The sequence below is a fragment of the Cebidichthys violaceus genome, unplaced genomic scaffold, assembly GCF_023349555.1.
Source record: "Cebidichthys violaceus isolate CVI_PGR_0920_01 unplaced genomic scaffold, fCebVio1.0.p SCAF_75, whole genome shotgun sequence".
Lineage (NCBI taxonomy): Eukaryota > Metazoa > Chordata > Actinopteri > Perciformes > Stichaeidae > Cebidichthys > Cebidichthys violaceus.
Genome location: NW_027176959.1, coordinates 957,876 through 976,275, shown reverse-complemented (window position 1 = coordinate 976,275; position 18,400 = coordinate 957,876). Strand labels below are relative to the sequence as shown.

At 41.1% G+C, this 18,400-nt stretch overlaps 1 protein-coding gene and 1 pseudogene across 1 annotated transcript; both read left to right on the top strand.

Moving 5' to 3' along the window:
• Positions 1-109: 109 nt before the first annotated feature.
• LOC137892112 (deoxyribonuclease-1-like) lies at positions 110-11,469 on the top strand. The gene is made up of 9 exons (XM_068737034.1): positions 110-488; positions 4,122-4,263; positions 4,526-4,614; positions 4,774-4,860; positions 6,677-6,789; positions 7,177-7,289; positions 7,423-7,574; positions 7,759-7,852; positions 11,279-11,469. The coding sequence occupies exons 2-9, from the start codon at positions 4,123-4,125 to the stop codon at positions 11,324-11,326; spliced, it is 837 nt and encodes a 278-aa protein (XP_068593135.1). The 5' UTR covers positions 110-488; position 4,122; the 3' UTR covers positions 11,327-11,469.
• Positions 11,470-13,272: 1,803 nt separating this feature from the next.
• LOC137892104 (deoxyribonuclease-1-like) lies at positions 13,273-18,400 on the top strand (annotated as a pseudogene).

The following is an 18,400-nucleotide window of genomic DNA, read 5'->3' as shown; positions in this document are numbered from 1 at the left end:
GTGAGTGTGTGTGTGGGGGGGGTCACGAAAGTCAGAATAGACGGAAGGGGGTCAGGTAAGGCCCTGACCAGAGCAATAGCCTGTCTGGGCGGAGTACAGCGCTCCTAGCTGTCTCACAAGACAGAGGGCTGGACTTCCTCTGGCTCTTGCTCAGCTGATGATAAATACCTTCGATTTTAGAAGATCAAGGCAGAAGAAGGAGGAGCGGCAGGTCGTAACCTGTGTTAAATTTAAAATTAATTTAACCAATCTCCGGACTTTTTGGCAAAACACTTTGCTCACTGGTTTAGGTTTTATTCTTTTTCTGGTGTTGCAAACTTGTTGTAGACCACTTTTTCTCTGATTTGGAATCCAAAGAAATATATTTTGAATTGAATTAAATAAACAAGTGAAAACTATTTTATTTTGCTCCATTTTTCCATCCCGGACGGGACATCGAAACCAAGAGAGAGGGGTCTCCTCTAGGGGGAGATCATTCAGCCACTGAAGTAAGCTGCAGCACGCTCACACCACGGCACATCACTGATACCATCTCACACACACACACACACACACACACACACACACACACACACACACACACATAGTCACATGCATTCTTAAAGTAGGAGAGACCTGGGGACACCTCCGGTCACCAACGACCGTGAGTTTGAAAGAGATTCAAACCTGTGGATCTCAGAGCAGAGATATAAAAAAATATCTTTTTAAAACCAATTGCTATCCGAGCACTACATTATACTAAAACGTAGGTGAAAAAAAAAAATCTGCATATTCACATAACACTGAAACATTTGACAAGTGAAATACAATGTTAAATGAAGCTCAACACCTACGAGGGCTACAAATACACTAAATGCAACTAACTAAGTGCAGACACATGAATACACGCATAACGGGATGCTTCATCATTAACGGACAATGCATATAATCAAAATGATTAGAAAAAGAACCAGTCACATATATGTATATGACAACAAAGCAGGTAGAAAACCCAAATAACACAATACAACAGGCCTCTGCACATTCCAGCAACACTGCGGCGCTAAAACACACATTCTGTCACACACTAAAGGGCACCATTCAAATATTATTCACATCAGAGGGAACAATATTAATTCTTTGAATACAAAGAGTTTATTACCGCGTTTGTTCAGTACATCAAGAGGTCCTTTTCGATTGTCATGGACGACAGTGATGACAGTGATGACAGTGATGACAGTGGAGCCTCCCCAGTTGTACTTCTTGAATATGTTTCAATGCGTTTGAGGGCTGAAAATGTCCGCTAGACAGAAGCAGTAGATATTGGGATTGTCACCGCCAAACATGCCAAAACGCTAAAAATGTAATGTCACGTAAAAACGTCTTACATATCTTTAAACTTGAACTCTTACTACTACAAAGTTCTGCTACCTAGTTTCACAACAGTCACGCTAGCCCACTGACCAATCGAGTCACACGTTAATGCTGACGTACTTGTAGTTCTGTAAGAAGGCTCTGACATGTCAAAGAATACGCCCAACATGTCAAACTAAAGATCTGATTGGTTGAAGACTATGACAATCAACAGTATCGTCCCCATTTACTTAAACTGCAAAGAGATTCACTTGTCAGTCTGAAGACCTCTTGGTGCTAAGCAGAGCAACTGAGGAAGACAGTAACTGTGCAATGAGATAATAAGCTAATGGGAAAAAATATTTAGAATATATGTAGTGTATTTAAGAAAAAAATTTCAATTATAAAATAGCATAACTTTGTGATTCTGTCTAGGCCAGCAGAGAAGGCCTTGCTGGCCCTGATGGCCCACAACTGGGTTTAAATACTCTGTTACAAGTAAAAGTCATGCATTCAAAAAAGTAGCATCAAAATATAGCTTATTTACTTAAACAACCAAACGTAAAAGTAGCTATTCATTGTGTTGAATGTCCCATTTCATTATAATGTATTTTATAATACTGGATTATCATAACTGATGGATTTATGTGTAATTGTTACTAATGTTGCAGCTGGTAAAGGCAAAACTAATTGTAACAAATGTATATGCTGAGATTTAGCATGATCAATATTAATACATCATATTTTATCAATGTTTTTTTTGTTTTAACAATCTGAAGCTGCAAAGTAACTAAAGCTGTCAAATAAATAAAGTGGAGTAAAAAATACATACTTCTGAATTGTAGTGGAATAGAAATACACAGGAGCACAAAATGGATGTACGGTGCAGAGATATGGATATACTCAAGTAAAAGTACCTCAAAAGTACAGTAGGCCTACTTGAGTGAATGTACTCATTCCACCACTAAATGCCACTTACTGATTCCATCCATCACAGCACAATAGAACATTTTCTGAGGTCTCAATAATGGCGCACCCATCATCACACTCATCTCTGCCCATCTTTTGAAATATGAATGAATTTGGAAACAATGTGAAACTTGATTGATGATTATATTTAAGAATGCATCTACCTCTGAAAAAATAAATTAATAAGTGTATAAGTAAGTCTAGCCTTCAGAAAACAAGTGTGTCTTAAGACGACACATGTTATATTTCCAGGCTGTAGTTTGGTTCACCTCATGTTTTTATGGGAGATATTATTTTTCATTTTGGCGTGAAAACCATGTAAACATGACTCAATAGAAGAGAGAGATTTCATCACACATGACCTCAAATCAACTCCCTTTATCACATATTCACGCCATCTGTTGCCTTCTCACTGCTACCGTGAACACCGCAGCTAAAAATAGCCTCTGTTGATCATCTGTACACTCTAGTTCAAGAGGTGCTTTGACCGGTGGAATTATCAGATAATAATCCTTAATAACCCTTCTAATGTTAATATTGTGATTTACATTGTAAATATAAGCACTTAAATGATCTCTTTCTCCATGTAAACACATGTTCAAATATGTAGCTACACAATGCTAGCATTTTTGTTTTTTACAAATTAAAGTTTTTAAGGTGCAGGTTTGAAAGTAAATTTCTCTTATAATTTTAGAAATCTTATTATTTCTAAACACAAAACCAACACGAGCCATTAAATGCTCTATCTAAGTTATATTGTACATGCTTGTATTCTCAGTGGTTGGTGCCTAACAGATTTATTATATATCAATTGTGAAATTCTTCCACAAAACATACTGCAAATATTGTTTTTTGGAATTTTACTTCCATAATATTTTCCCAAAAAGTTCTTCCACATACACCTACTGTCAGGTTCAATGCGTTTGCATGCAACCTTTACATGGGAGCTGACAGAAAATGTATTTCATTTAGCAGTACACACTCTAAATGTCACACAGCAGGGGCGGATCCAGACGTTGTAAACATTCGGGGCTCAGCCCAAACCTGGTGGGGGGGCCAGTCATTTTTTTGTGCCCTATTTACGGCAGCTTTATGCACGCAAGCAAATTGAGATAATAGAACGCCTAAAATCTATACATCTTTCGGGAAAAACATGAGAGTTGCCAAGGAAACAATCATCCTATATTTTATCTTCTTGTTCTCAAACTGTATTCATCATTCTGACACCGTAGCCCAACAAGTGTTGAGGATGAAAAAAAGTCAAAGATTGTCTTATTACTATTTTTGAATTCCATAACATACTTAATTAGGCTAGGAATTAAGTGTTAACAGCATTAATAATCTTGAACTTATTTTTGTTACACAGTTGGAGAACAAGTCTTGCAGATTATCTAACATTATACACAGGGACTGGTTTTGCTTGATCTTTAATAAGATGTTATTTTAAAGGTGAAGATGATTCAATAAACACAGGATATGGTTTTTACTCTGGCTGACTAAATGTAAAATATGGCAACAGTATGCGTATAGGATAATAAAAAGTTCACCACATTGTATTTTACAACCTTTGTACCAAGAATCACCTCCACAACAGTGTGACCAGGGTGACAGAATAATGATAGAAGATAGAGATCCTGCTGGCGTGTGTCCAGGGGTGCAGATGTTGGTGAGTCTCTGACTCCCACAGCTGGGCAGAGAGTCTTTCAGGCTCCTCTAGCATGCAGTATAACTATTACATGCTACCTGTCCATGTGTCATAAAATCAAGATTTAGAATGATGTATTTTAAATATACACACTAATGTGACCTCTTTGGCCCAGGATGCGTTGGGTGTGTGCCTTGGGCCTCTTGTCGGCCCTGCTGCATCTGTCTACCTCCCTGCTGCTGCTGGGAGCCTTCAACATCCAGACATTTGGAAACCAGAAATCCTCCAACCCGGCTCTCATGAACATCATCAGCACGGTCTGAAAATGTTTTGTTTTTTTGGCATCCAATATTCCTTTTTTTAAGACTGTATCTCATCAATATAAAGAGGATATATTTTGAACAGCGCTGAGTAACGTTAAAATACCACAAGGTTTACTCGACATCTGGCCTCCCTTCAATTGCAATAGTTTCAGGAGAACTCTACTTGAATCGAACGAAACTAAACAGACCACTAATATAATAAGACGGCACTGCCGCAAGAACTCTAATCAGATATGTGTTGTTTTCTGTTTCTCAGATTGTCTGTCGCTACGACATCGTTCTGATCCAGGAGGTCAGAGACAATGATCAGACAGTGACTAACAGACTCAGGACGGCCGTCAACGGGTTAGACTAACCACACACCTTATATAGTGCTTATATTACTACACACAGAATATAGTGACCTTCTGTAGAAGTTAAGTTGGACGGCTCATGAACTCACATTATGATTTGAGACAAACAAAATGATGGTCTACATCTGTGTGTTTGTGTGTGTTTTCACAGTGTGTGTGGTCAGCACAGGTACGACTACACCGCCAGCAACCCTCTGGGTCCTAATGTACACAAGGAGAAATATGCCTTCTTCTACAGGTAAACAGAAAGAGGCAAAAACAACCGATCCTCTGTTGGAATCCTCCGTTGAGATCCCACATCAGTGAACAGAAAACAAACTATTTCTCTTTTAAAGTTATACTTCAGATCTGCACAGTGTCTTTGTCCTTATTGTCAGCGATTAGTGCCAGAAAACTACTTATGTAAAAGTAGCCAACATTACAATTAAAATACTCAACTACAAGCATTCAACATCGAATACATAAGTATTATCAGAAAAACGTAAAGTATCACAAGTATAACCACATAATGCAGCAGACTGGGCCCTGTCAGAGTAATAGATTACAATGCTAGATTATTATTGTTAGCTGGTCTTGGTGGAGCCAATTTGAACTAATTGATCTAATTTCCTAATTTAATCTGTACCAATGCCTCATGTTATAATGTATGTTATATGTTTTGTATGTGAAAGCACAATCTGAAAAGTAACCTTAAGTAAAGTAACTGAAGTAAACTGAAGTTATTGTAAATATTTGCCTCTGAGATATAGTGGGGCGGACGTATTTAGTAACAGGAAATGGAAACACTCAAGTTCAAGTAACTCAAAATTGTACATGTATATAGCGTCCAAAACTTGTAGCAGAGTGTGAACCTTAAGTTGACACGTGTTTCTGGTCCTATGCACATAACTCACACCGACGTAGGTGAAAGCAAGAAAGCTTTTATTGATCCAATTCCCTCGTACAAGTTGGTGAAACAACTTCCTTTCTTCCTAAAAGTATCGCTGTTTATCTCGACACACTCAAGAAGTCCACAGATTAATCCACAGATTGTTCCACAACATAATCCACACAACACGGTTACTCCCCACCACTGGTTTTTATGAAAGATGGTTCAGTACAGATATTAGCAGATCGGAGTTTACAGTAAATATGGGTGATCATGTGTCACGTACTACAAAACTCTACACTATTGACAGCTTTTCATGCCATCGAATGCAATTTCTCAACAAAGGCACTTAAAGGGCCAGTGTGCAGGATTTAGGAGCATCTAGTGGTGAGTTTGCAGATTCAAACCAACTGAACGCCCCTTCGCTCATCCCTCCTTTTACAAAGATGATGGAGAACTACAGGCGCCTTCAGGTAACACAAAAAGCCAGCGTTTGGTTTGTCCATTCTGGGCTACTGTAGAAACATGAAGGAGAAGACCCACTCTCTACGTAGCTAAAGACTCATTCTAAGCTAACAAAAACGCAACGATTCGTAGCTTCAGGTGATGAAAACATTCAAACAACACTCTGCCAATAGATCCCCCAAAATCCTACACACTGTTCCTTTTTGAATGCAAATTACTTGCAGATGTGTTGTGAAAAAATAAAATACATTTGAAATTCCCATATCATATGGAGTGTCACATAATTGCATAACATGCACAATATACAGCATAGCCCACCATACTAGCTACTATATAAATAGCCCACTTTAAAAACACCAAACACATCATGAAATTTTAATTCTGCAAAGAATACTGGTGAATACAGAATACCTTTTGGTCCAACTGTATTTAGTAACACAGACTTCCTTTGGTAATTATACTTACATTTGTTGGGCAAAAAAACCAAAAACATGACACAACTGCACATTACATTCATCCATTCACACATTCAGGACCGGTCAAGCTGCTCCCTAGTGGTCACAGGACCGATAAATGACTTCTGAAAATGCTCCAGCGATGCTGTGAATAGCTGACTACAGGAAAGGGTTGATGAGCTTTAACCGCTTTTTGAAGACTACTTCAAAGGCAATGTGTTTACAGTTAGTGAGAGATGTGGTTAAGTACTATCTTTCCTCTGCAGGACGACGACGGTGGCCGTGGTTAGATCCGCCATCTACAACGACGTTCCCTACGGTTTCTACGGTCGCTTCAGCCGCCCGCCCTTCATCGTCGAGTTCACCTCCGAACAAGCCGGTAGGCTCTGAAAGAGTGCGGCAAAGAACAGAGAGCGATAACTCTTTCTCACTGTCAGACGCCAGTGATGTAGATTGCCTCTCTTGTTAGGCGACCAACTGAGAGCTAAACACCAGACGTGTGTGAGAGATTCTGAGGTCACGATCTGTTGGTCACCAAGGCCCCTTTAAAAACTGTTTTGTCTTCAGTTGAATTCTGACTGCCATACAGTATTTATGTCAGCCACATAGGGCCGGCAACTCTGTCCTGCCACATTTAAAAGACAGTGAGCTCACTTTTTTGTTATATGAATCATGTCTGCCATATCCAAAACATCAACTTGTCTCTTGTCATCTCACATTTCCCTCTTCGTTCACTCACTCCTTTCTCCTTCCTCCTGTTTTATAGTTGTGAGGAACTTTGTTCTGATCCCCCAGCACACCTCTCCAACAGCCGCTGTGCAGCAAATCGATGCCCTCTATGACGTGGCGACTTATGTCATCAATCAATGGAACACCAATGTGAATGTTCTCCTCCAGAAAACACGCAAAACCAATTATTTGGTGGAATTTTTTTTAAAAAGAGTGTAAAGGATGATTAATTTGTTAAAATACGAGATGGGGATGGTTGAAACTATTTCTGCTCTCTCTGCAGAACATCGTGCTGCTGGGCGACTTCAACGCTGGAGGCACTTACGTAACGCCCCCCAGATGGCAGCAGATCCGCCTCTTCACGGACCCGCAGTTCCACTGGCTGATCAACAACGCTGCGGCCACTTCAGTGCGAACAGGCTTACCTTACGACAGGTGGACACACACACACACATACACACTTGCATGCACACACACACACACAGACACACACACGGACACATACACGGACACACACACACACACACACACACACACACACACACACACACACACACACACACACACACACACACAGGTGTACAGACTCTAAATTCCACTCCTCTTCCTGTATCTGCAGGATTGTGGTCACTGGTGCCATGAACACTAGAGTGGTGCCCAACAGTGCTGGGGTCTACAACTTCATGTTGGCCTTTGGTCTCACCTTGCCGCAGGTAAAAACAACTTTAGCTTTAATTTTCCTCAATAATAGAATTCACATTTTTATGTGTGCCGTTGTCATCGTGGCCGTTGTAGCGGGCTAATTTCGGTTTAAATTTATACTTCCACGGCAAGGGAGAATCAGTGATCAAAAAGGTGGATCATCCAGGACCGTTCCTCAAATGTGACGATGTCGACTACATAATTTGTGGGCGTGGCAGACATTGTTTGACCTCTTCTCTGATTTTGAGGCGGCTGTAGCTCAGTGAGTAGAGCGTGTCGACCTCCAACCAGATGGTTGACGGTTACAAAGTGTAGAGAGTAAATGAGTAAATGAGTAGAAAGGAAGAGTATGTCAAGAGTGTGGATTAATTGGCAGAAATAGAACATAATATTCATACATTTGTTTTTATTACTGTATAATGACTGAAACTAAGAAGGCTTATGCTTTACTTCGCTTAGAAAAAGACATTTTTTATCTTTATAGGAAGCGGGTCCTCCTCCACAGAGTCCGCCATGTTGCACCGCCATGAGCCTTTCTTTAACTAAAGGTAGTGATAAGCTCCAACGTTACTGGTGCTTTTTATTAGTACGTTGTAATGTTTCGGTGTAGTTTATTATCACGCTGCAGGGAGCATCTCCTCTGCTCTGTCTGTCAGGGCTGATTACATTACATTACAGTCATTTAGCAGACGCTTTTATCCAAAGCAACTTACAATTCAGTATCTATCTACACACCGTAGACGCAGCTACGGGAGCAATTTTGGGGTTAAGTGTCTTGCTCAAGGACACATTGACATGAGACTAGTAGAGCAGGAGCCGGGGGATCGAACCGCCGACCCTCTGATTGAAAGGCGGCCCTGCTCTCCACTTAGCCACGATCACCCATCCTTCAACGACACTCACGCACACATGGAACTAAGTCAGCATACAGAGCACAGAGGCTGCAGAGGAAAAATCCAAAACTTTATCAATACATCTGTTCAACGAACATGAACATGTAAACGAAAGTGAAACCTAATTCAATCTGCTCTGTCTGCAGCCTCTCCTCCACCGCTGCTATGTTTAAACAAACACAACGATCGGCCAAAAGCTTTTTCTTTTCTTTTTTACAAACATGCTAAAACCGAAGCTGTCTGTCCTCAGTCTGTTTCTGTTAGTTCCTTATGAACTTCTCTGCTGGCTGAGACGAAGCAGACAGGAGGACAGAATCAATGACTGATACTATACTATCAATGAACCACGGGGACAAACAGGACTCAAAGGCACTCAAATGGATCAGTCAAAAAAACGTAGTCGATGAAAAACTGGCAGAGAACATAACACTAGGAGAATCACTGAAACGCTGGACACAAAGGACTAAGATGAACCGGCACAGAGACAGGGGAACACAGGGTTCAAGTACAGTGGGGAGGTGTAGGTGATGGGACACAGGTGGGATCAATCAGGGGCGGGGCAGACAATCACTGTGGCGGGAAAACACACAAAGGCAGGAAGTGAAGTGACATGAAATGAGAGGAACATGCCAACCATTATGAAATACAGCTGCCTTTAATAACTCTGGACTAACATGTTGGTTGGAAATTCTTTTAGAAGCTCCATCATCGTTGTGCCGTCGATGAGTGACTGCATATGTTAGTACCCCATATATAAGGTGGTCATTTGTATTATTTTGTGGCCTCTACTTAAAGCCCGCCATTTTGCTTAGTTTATGATGGATAGGACATTTTAGGATATTATATTATAATGTAGTCTTAGAGTTTTTAGTAAGGCCTTTATAGCTTAATATGTAATAATTATTTAAGATCCCTTACTGGTTCCAGTCATTTTTTTGTCCATTAATATTATTCCCTCCCCGCGGCTCTCATCCCTGCAAATTTGACTATTTTCTTTGATTCCTTAAATAAAACCTTTGGTTAATTTTTAGGAAATATGTCTCTGTCTCATAATGGTAATGAATCTGTAGGCCTTAACAATTCTAAAAGAAATGATATCTTACGGTTAAGCTTAAACTTCCTGGGGTGTGATTCCCCAGGTGGCGTTGTTGGTTCCTTCATTTTCCCCCAAAGGCCGCGCACATAAACATTACAGTTGCTGCTCTAGAGACGATATTTAGTTGTATCTCAATTATGAATGACTTCTAATCTTGATCTGAATTTTTTTGTTTTTCAAATTCTATACAAGTTTGTAAAAGCAATGATTTAGTCATGAGTATTTAAGAGTAGCTCCTTGCAGTGATTAAATCCTACAAACCACTTCATGTTTCATCCTCTTGTCACAGCGTAGGAAAGCACATCGCTATTGCCATGGATCATTTATTGTAACCAGCATTAATTAGCTAGCTAACTAGTGGACAGCTGACTAAGTGGCTAGCTTGCTAGTTCCAGCATGCTTTAATGCTACACTGGTTACAGAATATGAGCTCAGCAGCAGCTCTGGGTCTTACTCCCCGCCACTCCAGGGAAGGACAAGCTACCATAACTATCAAAAATCACAATTTTCTTTTGTGCTGGTCAAATGAACACAAAACCGTTCATTGCGTTCTACTTCTGTTCCATTTCAATGGTTTTCTCCTTGCAGCAGTGATGTAGAAGTATAGTGACGGCTTGGTCAATGCACGGTGACATCCCTGTTGGGAGGTTACAGGTGAAACAGATTGTGAACACGAGGAGGTGTCAGTAAGACGTTGTTATGAATCCCAGTGTTCTTCTTGGCAAGACCCGCCCTGCGCAGCCATTCAAGAGCAAGGATTGGCCAGCAACCATGCTCACCGAGGTACTGGTAGCCTGAGTTGTTCAGGTTCTATGCCCTGACCAATGGGCTATACTGGCCCAAACTAGTCAAGGTCTAATGCCTAAACCTACACAGGGCAGTTTTACCAAGAAGAGCATGATTATTGCGCATCAGTGTATCAAAGTCCACCTCCACGCACCTCGAAAACTCACAAAATAATCAGATTTTACGGAAGGTTATGTGCTGGACTGTTTCTTTCCTTTGAGCAGTTGCCAGGCAACCGAAGGAGACTTAAAGAAATTCCCAGACCAGCTGAGCAATAGTTCAGCTTAGGGCCCCAAATAATGCAGCACATTTTTATTTTTTTTATTTCAATTGTTTGATTTTTTAAAGCAAACTTACACACATACATGCTTGGTAAATGGTCATCAGTTTTGGTTGATGGTGCTGAAACATGCAAAACCAGTACTGTGTGTAGTCCTTCAGTGATGTAAGTGAAGAGGGTGTTTTGATGACTTGAGTTTTACAAAACATAATAAACCTGTTTTCTGTCGAACCGAGGACATCTTGCTGAAGCTGGACCAACTAGAAATTGTGCCACAGGGGAAACCCACAATGTTTTCTCTCTCTCTCTCTCTCTCTCTCTCTCTCTCTCTCTCTCTCTCTCTCTCTCTCTCTCTCTCTCTCTCTCTCTCTCTCTCTCTCAGGCATTGGCTGTCAGCGACCATTTCCCTGTGGAGGTGACGCTGGCGTAAAAGAGTACCTGAATCACGACAGCCAAAACCGTTGCAGAGACCTCCACGGTGAATTTGGATAATGATGACTCATGGGGGTGCAACCCGCTGCAACCATGCAGCATTGAATTGACTAGACCAAAATAAACAAATTATTTCTGCTATTCTGTTTTGTCATTTTTTTCAATGTTTCACCTTCATTGTATCAAGTAGCAGCACAATTTTCAGAGGTATGTATCGAAAATGTTGCACAATAAACTAAAGCTATCTGCATGTCGTGACGCCAGCAGCAGTAGCAGTACGTCTGAAAGAGACTTTATGAGGATCATTGTTAAAGATAAAGTACACGGCTAAAAATGAAAGTGACGATGTGATTTTTAACAGCTTCATTTCATTCCTTAATCACACGAATCAATCCTCTGACAACAAAAACTATCATTGCTTCAGATATTTCAGGCTAAATGTAAATAAAACTGTGAGATCACAAAGGCATCGCCCACTGTGGGCTGTTCAAATGCTCCCAGAGTTACTTTCATTAGTTATGGCTCTTGAAGTTACAGTAATGCGAGGCACTCAGTGGAGACCGGCCTGTGGCAATAACTGACTGTTCGCTAAAGACCTCCCCCGAAAAGCAAATGTCCAATCACAGCTTAGCAACCGTAACTGGGCACAGTAGGTCTGTGAAGCTTTGGCTAACTAGCATACTGAATATTTCACAAAATATGGTTTAATGGTAAATTAGAACGGATTGATGTAACTTTAAATAAAGTATTTAGAAATTTGGATAGAAAACATTTTTGTCATTGAATCACTGGTGTCTATCAAGGTTCAAGGTTAAGTTATTGTCATTGTCCAACACAGGGTTAGCAACCAAATGCAGTTGTTCCTTTCTGCTACATAAGTGAAACAAACAAACTACTTATTATGGTGAGTGTTTCACGAGCTTGCTGGTTGAACAGTGAAGGTGAGCTGCTGCAGGGAGCTGTACTCAATGATCTTAGCACAATTGACACAAATGAACACGTGACACCAAAGGCAGATGCGTTTTTCAACTAGCGTCACAAACTCCCCAAACGCATGTATCATTCTATTAGTTTCCCCTCTCTCCTCTAGCCCCTTCTCTTTTTAAGCATCTCCATATACATGCCCAGCGACTTCTGAACGGAGTCTTTGGTGATGAAGTTTCCAAAGTGTTTGATGTCGGCGTCTCTGTTGGACGTCAGCTTGTCGATGGTTGGCTTCCTCATCATGGACTTGGTGGTCGCTCTGGCGTGGTCTGTGAAGTGGACAGATGAACAATTGTTCTCCAAATTCTTCATCATTTTTAAACACAACAAATGGTGAGGAGGATTTATTTTCACTCCAGGCACCTAAAAAATGGTACAATGATCTTATGTTACTATTTTTAAGTTACATACCTACATACATAAGTGGGGTGAAATTTAACGTAAAGAGCATTATTATTCTTGAAACCTATTTTTGAACAATTAAAAACAAACCAGGATGTGGGCTCTGCAGGATGATTGTTTCCTTGGGAATGATGTGCAGATTTTTAGGCTGTCCATTATCTCATAAGGCTAGTAAAATAATGTATATAGCTGACATGAATAGTTTACAATCCATCCCCGGCCCCCTCTTAGGTTTGGGCTGAGCCCTGAATGGATCCGCTCCTGCTGTGGAGCCCTGCAAATGTTACCTATCAACACAGTGAGTTGGAATTTGAGTTGAATAATTCTAGAAACTAAATCAAATCAAAATCAGGAATTCTTTGAATTTCTATTATAAGACTGACACATTGTAGCCGACACATAAAACCACTGTGAGAGTCAATTTTGCCGAACGGGCCTCCTTGACCTGAAAACCTCGATCCCCACCTGCAACACACCTCCTCTCTTCACCCCTCCCCTCCAGCCTGACCCGGTCACATGCACTGTGCAGGTAAATAAAAACCTCCTGATTAGACACTACCGACGGCTCTGCTCAGAAGTTGCAGAGGAGCCTCCGGGGATTTACACAAGCAAAGCCTCTGTGCCCTGCTCTCAACAGGCCTTCTCCTTCCCCACACGACTCACAGAAGCAGGTAAATATGCACCTCGGACTCTTCTTTCATGCTAAAATGTTTTTTCTCGTCACAGTAACATGGATGAATTATTTATTACAATATTAAAAAACAGTTTGTTGTCGCGGAGAATCATCTTTCTTGCAGACTATCTAACACTATGCACAGATCATACTTTATGTCACAGTAACACAGTTTATGGTTTTTAATCTGGCTGACTAGATGTAACTTACAGTCACATTTTATGTTGGATCACCAATACAAAAAGCCACCACACTCGAGCTGATGATATTTTACAACCTTTGTACCCGGAATCCTCTTCGCACCAGTGTAACCACGGTAAAAGGAAAATGTATTCTCCCACAATGCTGGAAGTAATATTCTACCCAGGATCCCCTCTGCAAACAGCAGCGCATGAAACGACTCGCAGTGAGATAAACTTACAGGAATAGAGATTCTGCTGTCGTGTGTCCAGGGGTGCAGGTGTTGGTGCGTCTCTGACTCCCACAGCTGGGCAGAGAGTCTTTCAGGCTCCTCTAGCATGCAGTATAACTATTATTACTCTGTCCATGTGTCATAAAATCAAGATTTATAATGATGTATTTTAAATATTCACACTAATGTGACCTCTTTGGCCCAGGATGCGTTGGGTGTGTGTGTTGGGCCTCTTGTCGGCCCTGCTGCATCTGTCTACCTCCCTGCTGCTGCTGGGAGCCTTCAACATCAAGTCATTTGGAGACAAGAAATCCTCCAACGCGACTCTCATGAACATCATCAGCACGGTCGGGAACTGTATAAATATAAACGTTTTTCTTTCTTTCTTTCTTCCTTCTTTTTTTCTCAGATTGTTTCACATTACAATTACCCACATTTGAAGTGTAAAGACAATATATATTTGAACGGTGGAGTTTGGGGAGACTCACAAGAGGTAGATTAAATACAAAAACAAAAAAATGCATCCTACATTTCCCACAATGCAACCGTTAGCATTTTATAATTTCTCCAGACCCTCCTTGTCTGGTAAATATCCATGGCTTTTAAATTCTACTTTCCCACTTTGCAATGCATGTTTTCAGTTTGTACTGTCCAAGCCCGAGCTCATATGATCCTAATGACATCACTATGACATCATAAGGGTCATTTTCTCCTCCAGAATACATCATACAGCTGTTTTGAGAGGTATTTAAAGTAATACTTCCCAGAGATCAACTGTAAGGATCCTTTAAAGAGACTCTGGTCCTTGGAAACAATACCACTTTCTTCCACAGGGGTCGCCAAAAACATAACAAGAAGAAAGCGTTAAATAAAGAATAAACATGACAAATTTACTTTGGTGTTCGTTGTTATTTGATTACAGCTGATCAATGAAACAATTTGTATAGGGTCGAGTGAAAAAAAACATTAGAGTTGAACTAGTAGAATTAGTGAAGTGCCCCTTTACTACCGACATTCATCATTACGGGAAAAGAGATGACTTGTTGGTTCCCCTCTTTAAGTTGTGTTTTCTGTGTGTTTTATGGAGAACCATACATGAATCAACTCATATAATAAGACACCACTGTTACGAGAACCCTAATAATATGTTTAGGACATACGTGTTTTGTGTTTCTCAGATTGTCCATCGCTATGACATCATCCTGATCCAGGAGGTCAGAGACAGCGATCTGTCAGCGACCAAAAAACTCATGGAGCACGTCAACAAGTTAGACTGCACCTTACAAAACGCACATGTTATTATTATGATAATGATATTTATTATGATGTAAGATAAACAAAATTAGGATTTAATCTGTGTGTGTTTTCACAGAGGTTCTCCTCAGTTCAGGTACAGCCACATCGTCAGCGAGCCTCTGGGTCGCAGCTCCTACAAGGAGAGATATCTCTTCCTCTACAGGTAAACAGAGAGAGGCAAAAACAACCGATCTGTTGTAAGAAATCCTACGTTGAGACCCCACATCAGTGACCAGAAAACAAACTTACATTGTTGGATTATTAATGTTGATTTTAACGTTGTAGCTGGTCTTAGTGGAGCTCATCTTAACATCTTGATATGCTCTGGGGCAGTTTAATCTGTAACAATTTGTCATATATTATAATGTATGTCATATGTTTTGTATGTGAAAGCTCAATCTGAAAAGTAACAGTGAGTAAAGTAAGTAACCTTAATTGTAAACATTTGCCTCTGAGATGTAGTGGAGTAGAGAGGTATTTAGTAACAGCAAATAGAAACACTCAAGTACCTCAAAGACACCTCAAAACTGTACTGAGGTGCAGTACTTGAGTACATGTACTTAGTTACTTCTCACCACAGGTTTAATTAAAGCCGGTTCAATATACATATTAGCAGATTGAAGTTGGTGAAAACGCTACACTTTTGACTGCTTTTCGTGGCATTGAATGCAATTTCTCAACGAATTCACTTAAAGGGCCAGTGGGCAGGATTTAGTGGCATCTAGTGGTGAGGTTTCAGATTTAAACCAACTGAAGACCTCTACCTTCACAAGCGTGTCAGAGAACTGTCCTATCCTATGGCAGTTATACCTAAATTATTTTCCTTGGCGAAAAAAAAAGGCATGACACATCTGCACACCACATTCACCCTTTCAGGATTGAGCTGCCCCCTAGTGGTCGGCCCCAGAAGGCACAGGACTTACTTGTTCAAAAGTAAAAGTTTTTACAGACAGCGACAGATGTGGTCAAGTAGCATCTCTCCTCTGCAGGGAGCAGACGGTGTCCGTGGCTAAAAACTACACCTACGACGACGGCTGCGAGCCATGTGGGACGGACACCTTCAGCCGAGAGCCCTTCGTCGTCATGTTCACCTCCAAAGAAACCGGTAGGCCCCGGGGGGAGTGTGGCAAGTCCGCTTTTTCTCTGTCACCAGTGATGTCGATTACCTCGTTTATTAGGCAATCAACTGAGAACTTGTGTGAGATTCTGAGGTCACAGATCTATTGGTCACGAATGCCCCTAAAAAAACCCCTCTAAGACTTGTAAATTCTTTCTGTCACACAGTATTTATGTCAGACAAATGTTGGCAGTGTTGGCATCTCTTTTCTGTCATATCCAAAAATCTCAACTTCCTCCTTCACACATTTCCCCCCTTCATTCACTCCTTCCTCCTTTTTTTTATAGCTGTGAGGAACTTTGCTCTGATCCCCAGCACACCTCTCCAGACTCCGCTGTGAAGGAAGCCGACGCCCTCTTTGATGTGGTGACTGATGTCCGCGCCCGCTGGAACACCAATGTGAATGCTCTCCTCCAGAAAACACAGGAAAAAAAAGAGTGCAAAGGATGATTAATTTGTTAAAAATATGAGATGGTGGGTGGTTGAAACTATTTCTGCTCTCCCTGCAGGACATCGTGCTGCTGGGCGACTTCAACACAGGCTGCAGTTACGTATCAGGCTCCGACTGGCAGCAGATCCGCCTCTTCACGGACAAGAGTTTCCACTGGCTGATCACCGACGAGGCCGACACCACGGTGTCACACACTAACTGCCCTTACGACAGGTGGACACACATGCATAGACACTTGCATGTACACACATCACATGCCACACAGAGACTCTTAATTCCAACCCTCTTCCTGTATCTGCAGGATTGTGGTCACTGATGACATGATGAAGGGAGTGGTGCCCGGCAGCGCTGAGGTCTACAACTACATGGTGGACTTGAAACTCAGCCACAGTCTGGTAAAGATAACTTTAGCTTTAAATCTCCTCTATGATAGAATTAATATCAGTTGCAATGTAGTAAAAAAGGCAGGGTCTAGTAGGAGTTGCTTAAAACCGGCTGGGGATCGCGTTTTTTCTTGACCCTATTAATAAGTGGGTAGAGCGTGTTGTCTTCTAGAACGTTGGCTATATGATCACTGACTCCTTCTATCCACAAGTCAAAGCGTCCTTGAGTGAGACAAGATGATCCCAGTGCACTTTAAAGCAACCTACTTCTTCTAAAATGCTTAGGAAGCTGCATTCATGCGCTCGGGTTGGCTGCGGTTCTGAAAAGTGAAGCCAATGCAAAAGTGCCTTAAACTTGCATTCTCTCTAAAGGCCATCTGGTCGCAAAAAAGAAGTCTGATTGTATAGAAGTCTATGAGAAAATGACTCTACTGCTCACTTGATTTATTACCTCAGTAAACACTGTAAATCTCAGTGTCTAGGTTCAAGTCTTCTTCAATACATCATGATGTTCATTTAGTAAATTATGGTCCATTTAGAGTCAAATAGACCATAATCCAAGCCCTGGATTATGGTCTCAAGCCACGCCCTCAAGCAGACCCTGAATTCCAGGGTCAGCTTGAAGGCATGGCAACCTTGTTATTGACATGTCGCTACCGCTACCAGAGTCGTATACTGCATCTCTACGTCACTCCTCCGCAGTCCAAATGTGGTCACTTCCAGCTCACCGGTTGCAAAAAGCCAAGATGGCGACGACCAAAATGGCAAACTCGAGGCTTCAAAACCAAGATCAGCCGAGTAATAGTCCTACTCAAAGCCCCAAATAAAGCGTCTAATCTTTTTTTTTTTCTTTTTTAATGCACACACTTGGAAAATGGTCAGCAGTTTTGGTTGAAAGGCTGAAATGTAAAACCAGTACTGTATGTAGTCCTTTAGTGATGCAAGTGAAAAATGTTTTTGACGACCTTTTGAGTATATATATATATATATATTTTTTTAACATACTAAATCATGTTTTACATGGAAAAGCCTGTTTTCTGTTTAACCGAAGCAATCTTCTATATGCTTATGCTGGACTAACAAGAAATTGTGCAACAGGAGAAACCTACTACGCTTTCTCTCCATCTCCCTCAGGCATTGGCTGTCAGCGACCATTTCCCTGTGGAGGTGGAGCTGATTGACCAGGCTGCTGCTGCCTGAATCTCGATTCCCACAAGTGTTGCAGAAACTTCCAGGCTGAACTGGAGTCATGAGAGATCAGTGGGGGAACTCTTTGCAATCACACAGCCTTAAATTTATGAGACCAAAATAAACAAATAATTTCTGCTATTAAACAGAAGTCCACGCACCTGTA